Source organism: Rhinopithecus bieti, unplaced genomic scaffold (genome assembly GCF_001698545.2).
Source record: "Rhinopithecus bieti isolate Rb0 unplaced genomic scaffold, ASM169854v2 scaffold_15814, whole genome shotgun sequence".
NCBI lineage: Eukaryota > Metazoa > Chordata > Mammalia > Primates > Cercopithecidae > Rhinopithecus > Rhinopithecus bieti.
This window is the reverse complement of record NW_016808380.1, coordinates 138,422-144,421: the sequence shown is the minus strand read 5'-3', so window position 1 is coordinate 144,421 and position 6,000 is coordinate 138,422. Positions and strand designations below refer to the sequence as shown.

Below are 6,000 nucleotides of genomic sequence, written 5' to 3'. Positions count from 1 at the left end.
AGCAATCACAATTCATTCTAAAGTTGGCTTCATAATGTCTTGAGTATTACTACAGATTTTTCTGTAGATGGATACCTAGACTTTGAAAATTAAAGTAGAAGATGAAGGGCAGCAGAATATGCCACCCCAAAAGATGCCACTTTTGTATAAGGATTATTTTGAGCTAAAGGCAACTGAGAAGAAGTAGATACAGGAAAAGTTATTTGCCTTGCCTAAACAATTTGCCTAAAAACAGGATACAAATTCACAAAGTTATCCCTCCTCCTCTCTCTACCAAGTGGGACAGAATTTGATCACTGAAGATGACTTAAGATGCTTATCATCCTGGAGATATCACCACAGGAATCTACACAACAAATTTTACAAAATAGCCTTTATCTACCATATATTTGCCTTCCTACAATTTACTGCCATTAAAAATCCAAGGTCCTTCTCCTTTGTCATTTCTTCAACAATGTATTATTCGTTGTCAAAGATGCTATGTAAGCCAGAGTTCTAAGCCACTTCTTTGAGATTGACTCATTTTTTTCCTGGGTATCTTCTATGTGTACATGTGGTATATGTGTTAACAAATGTCTGTTTTTCTCTTGTAAATCTTTTGTTTTTTGAGATGAGGACTCACTCTGTTGTCCAGGCTACAGTACAGTAGCATAATCATAGTTCACTGCAGCCTCAACCTCCTAAACTCAAGTGATCTTCCTGCCTTATCCTCTCGAGTAGCTGGGACCACAGGCATGTGCCACCACACCTGGCTATTATTTTTAACTTTTTTTTGGACAGGATCTCACTATGTGGCCCAGGCTGGTCTTGAACTCCTGGCCTTAAGTGATTCTCCCACCTAAGCCTCTCAAAGGGCTGAGATTACAGATGTGAACCACCACACCTGGCTATCCTGTCTTTTATTACAATGGATACTAGCTCAAAGCTATGAGAAGTAGAGAGAAAATTACTTTTTCCTTCCCTGCAAAGGGAATATAATTCAGTAATTAAGGTCATAGACTTCTAGCTCGAGTAGTTCTGAGTTCGAATCTACCTACCATATTTATCACTTATGTGTCTTTGACTAATTTTATAACATTTTTGAATCTCAGTTTCTTTATCAGGAATTTAGGTAATGCTGTTTCATAAAAATTTTAGTACATTTAACATAATGTAAAAAGTACTTACTTCAGTGAGCCCAACACAAAATTAGGGCTCAGTGAGGTGTAGCCATTATCATTAAGCTCTCTGCCAAAATTCCCAAGACAAACAAACAAAAAGGCATTTTACAACATTAGCTTGAACATCGAAAAACTGTGAAACATGCTACATGAAGTAATATTGGAATGTAGTTTTAGCTTTTGATATTTAGATGTGATGTTTCAGAGTATTCAAGGGAAGGGATCTGCATTTAATCTTTATAGTGCACAATCTTGACTCTAACACTTCCTTGGCTCAGTATTGTAAAATTGTGGAACTGCAGCTTCCTAAGTCACACTAATTATGCTGCCACTTTCACCTACAAAACGAGGAATGCTTTACAAAAGTGCTCGGTATTTCTATGTTGTATACATTTTAAAACCATAAATCAGTAGGAAAAAAACTGGTATGTTTCAAAATTATTAAATGTAACATGTCAAACAACAAGTTAAGATTAGCGAAATGCCCAAAGCTCCTCTACTGCAAGGAATACTGGATCTCTGTGTCTTAAGTGACACCCCCGAGAGGCATGTACCATGGCCACGGTCTCTTGACCTTACCTCCCCATAGCCAGATAATGGTGCTATGCGTGAGTTTAATAGTCCAGTATTTTATGATATAATAAATTTGATATATAAGACAAGAATTTGATATTTAAGATATTATAGACAGGATTATTCTAACATGTGAATGGTAATATTTTATGTATGCTCAAGGTTTTAGATGCACATAGATTTTCTAAAACATAGAAAAAGAACAGAAACAAATGCATACCTAACTTTACTGATTCATCAAGACAGATATCTATTAACACAGGCACAGTTTAAAACAGAAAATATATAAGATATAGAGCAAATATTGTCAAGATGATGATACTTAGCCAATCAACTATTTTCGAGAAATCATCTTTTATTCTGAGGCTGTGTTTTCATTCACAGTGAATCTAAATCTCTTCCTTTTATCTCTTGGGTGTCAGGATTTGTCACTCTTCCCATAAACAAAATTGATTCTAGGGAAACAAACAAACAAACATATTTTAGGAATTTCGGGAGAAAACAACTGACAATAATTAGTTTTTCTTAATATTTAACATATTATTTGGTCTTTTTTCTCTGTAAGATAAATAGGCGGTGTCTAATAGCAAAGCCTCCTTTGTCTCAAATTCATAATTATATCATTATTTATCATTTTCTGGTAATTCATGAAGTAAATTAATATCCACTACAGTTTGTCATGGAAAAGCATTAATCCTGTTTTCATAGAGGGAAGCAAAATAAAATAAAATGACAGAGAGGTGTTCTTCTAAATATAGAGACCCAGTCTGGAGAACATAGCATAATAAAATGGTGATGAGCATGGTAGAGTTTTAAATTTAAAGCATTAGCAGTCATCATTTTATGCATGTAATATTAGTAAGCCTTCAGGGTTAAAAGTGCAACTTCTCAGTTCTCCTTTTTCAGTGCTGAATCAAAGCTTACTTTACTGCCAAAGACAATATTTTTATATCTCTAGTATTTTCAAATCCTCACCAAAGTGATATAGTATACAGCATAAATGCAAATACCTGTTTTCAACCATTCTGTGTTTGCAAGTGAAAAGGAACTAAGAACTGAAGGCCAAAACAGAAAGAATGATGTACCAAAATTTATTCACCGTTCTTTTCAACTGGGTTAAGAGAAGTGACCTAAATCAATCAATGTCAAATGTTGCCTTAAGTCCCTTACGCTCAGATGTAATAAAGGTTAATTTCCAAGGCGATCAATTTTGCATAATTTTAAAGCTAATGAAAATGATATTTAAATGTATTTGAAATAATAGTAGCATGGCCCTTTTTTATTAACTCTACTATTCAGTTCAAAGACACACTCTTTGAAGAACCAATAACATGAAAATAGATATAAACTCTAGCAGATTTTATATATTTTGTTTGTTTGTTTTGTTTTTGTTGTTGTTGTTGTTTTTGCTTTTGAGACAGAGTCTCGCTCTGTCACCCAGGCTGGAGTGCAATGGCGCGATCTTGGCTCACTGCAAGCTCCGCCTCCTGGGTTCACACCATTCTCCTGCCTCAGCCTCCCAAGTAGCTGGGACTACAGGCGCCCGCCACTACGTCTGGCTAATTTGTTGTATTTTTAGTAGAGACAGGGTTTCACCATGTTAGCCAGGATGGTCTCGATTTCCTGACCTCGTGATCTGCCCTCCTCGGCCTCCCAAAGTGCTGGGATTACAGGCGTGAGTGAGCCACTGCTCCCAACCCAGATTTTACTTTTTATTATGAATAATTATAGTCAACAATGTTTTGTTTCAAAATATTAAAATAATTATGGGAAAAAGAAAACAAATACCCCAATATTTCAGATAGATAAAGATACATAAATACATCTCCCAGAATAGATATTACATTTAGTCACAATAGGAATAAGCAGTGACTCTTTTACCTTCATAATACTGATGCCATAGTGCTATCTCATTAAAATGCTCATCAGAATAGTTTGCGTGGAAACATTTTAAAGTAAATTCTATAAACACTAACTTATAATTGAACACAGTATCTTAAAATTTTAAATATCTAGAAGTATAGAATGTTACATAAAAGCCATTAGTACCAGCCTTTTCAATCTGTTTCTTCAGGAAGAATCACATTTTGAATTGAGTCTTCATGTCATCATCAGTCTACTCACTACTAAATTGGGCAGATTAACGAAATCTCCCTTGACATAATAGCAAAGAATTTAGAGGCAGACTGCAGCAAAAGTGATTATTATTTTTTATCTTCATGCTTCCTTTCTAAATAGGTATCCCCATATTTAATCAACACATTTATACAACATCTTCATCAGATGGAAGCAACTTTTACCTCCTAATATTACAATACAATAGCATTACCAAGCTAATGGCTAGAAAAAAAATTCTTAATGGATATTCTGCAGTCTGCTTCTCCCCTCAACACATGACCCAAAAGAGTTCTAAATGCAATAACTTTCATTATGTCTGGAGTCCTGTCAATTTCAAAATCATAATTGACTATTTTTTCAGGAATGGTACCTTTCATGAGTATCTTTCACAATTTTCTTCTCAAAGCCTATAAAGTGGGCCTATATTTTCAACCTTAAAAAGGTGTTTTATTGTTCTAGATGTTTAGCTTAGTAAGGGCTTTAGATGAATATACTGCAGTATAAAACTCATCTGATAGGAAAATCCAAATAATGTATAGATTTTACACAAAAGGACTGTTTGGATAAAAGAAAATTTCCAGGCTACATAAAAATTGGTTGTACTAAACCTAAAATCATTCATCCTCATACTTCAGAAATCATCAACAGAGTACATTTTATGCATACTATGAAGCCATTTAATAGTTCACTATGGTCATGCTAAATCACTATCTTCGTTAATCTCAATGATTTCTTGAGTTCATTTGCAAGAGAAAAATTGATAAATCACTAAATATGTATTATCTTAAGATAACAGCCCTTTCTACATTTTATTAGGTAACAATGAACAGTCCATGATAAATGAGTGTCCATTTATTTTAAACAATACTTTAAAGGAGCAACCCTAGTTTAGAAAGTCTCATTAGAATAAAGAACATAAAACAGTTCAAACTATCATTAAGATCTGCTAGTTAAGCATTATCACAAATAAACAGATAAGTGGGTTTTGAATTTTTGCTGCTGTTTTACTGATAACTGTTACTTGGCCTTCGCATATAACAAGTCATCAACTTGGAAAATAGAGTAAAACATAATTATTCTAAATGCCATTATTTACTTGTGCATTGATGCTCAATGAAGCTCCATACTACATAATTATATATTAATTCTAAAAAATTAGAATTATCTAAAGGTTAGACATAGAGATCAAATGACATACTTAGAATACATTTGAACACTGACATGTCCATTACTAGAATTGAAGTTGTGTTAATGCAGTCTCATCAATTCTAAAACTTTCATTGTTTTTAAAATATGACTTTCAGAAGGGTCACTCAGCATGAGTTCCATGGAGCCAGAAAAAGAGTGATGTATCCCTTACTGGGCCAATAATATCAGTATCCCTAGTTAATCTAACAGATTCAGATTCTGCAATTAACTATGTCTCTTCTCCCTGTAAATGACTTTATACTTTTTCACTTGCGTTTCTTCTTTTATTCATTCACTCATTCATATTAATTTATTCACAATGAACACTTACTATGTGCCAGGCACAGTGTTACAGGCTTCAAAAATTCTTTTATGTAACTCTATGAGATGAGTACGACTATTATGTTCAAATAAGATACAGGGGAAATGTGGCTTAGAAAGGACAAGCAACTTGTTTCACAACTCTTAGTGAATTCAGCTGGAACTTGAGCCCTACCCAATTTCACACCCTGTGTCTATAGGGAAACTGATATTATGTGCAAGGCGTTTTGCCAAATATTGGCCTGAATACAGAGATGAGTAAAATGTAATTTCTACTATCCTGTGGCTTATAACTCTCACATGAGCGTTATGACTGCTGAAGGATCCTAAACATAAACTTGACAGTTTTCCCACTGTATTCACATTTCTGGCTTCTCTTATTCCCAGGAGAAAGTGCTGAAGCATCCATCCAGACAATCTGCATTTCCCTGTGTTGGCATTGTGTCCAATGCCAATCCAATCCACTACTTCCACACTCCCTTTTTTACCTAACTGCATCATCTTTCACCAGTTGACCAAGTTGGAGATTTGACTCCTTCCTTCCCCTCAGAACCTACACTAGTCACTTACTGTTTTGGCATCCACATCTGAGTTCTTTCACAACTCCACACCTCTCAATTTCCACCCCCAATGTGGCATC

The 6,000-nt window shown here is 34.6% G+C and overlaps 1 protein-coding gene across 1 annotated transcript in view; it reads right to left on the bottom strand.

Annotated features, from left to right (window-relative positions):
* Positions 1-1,938: 1,938 nt before the first annotated feature.
* Positions 1,939-6,000, bottom strand: part of SERPINI2 (serpin family I member 2) — a 32,507-nt gene continuing 28,445 nt past the window's right edge. The window contains exon 9 of the mRNA XM_017886715.1: positions 1,939-2,188. Within this exon, the coding sequence (XP_017742204.1) occupies positions 2,112-2,188 (77 nt within the window). The 3' untranslated portion in view covers positions 1,939-2,111. The remainder of the gene's footprint in view (positions 2,189-6,000) is intronic.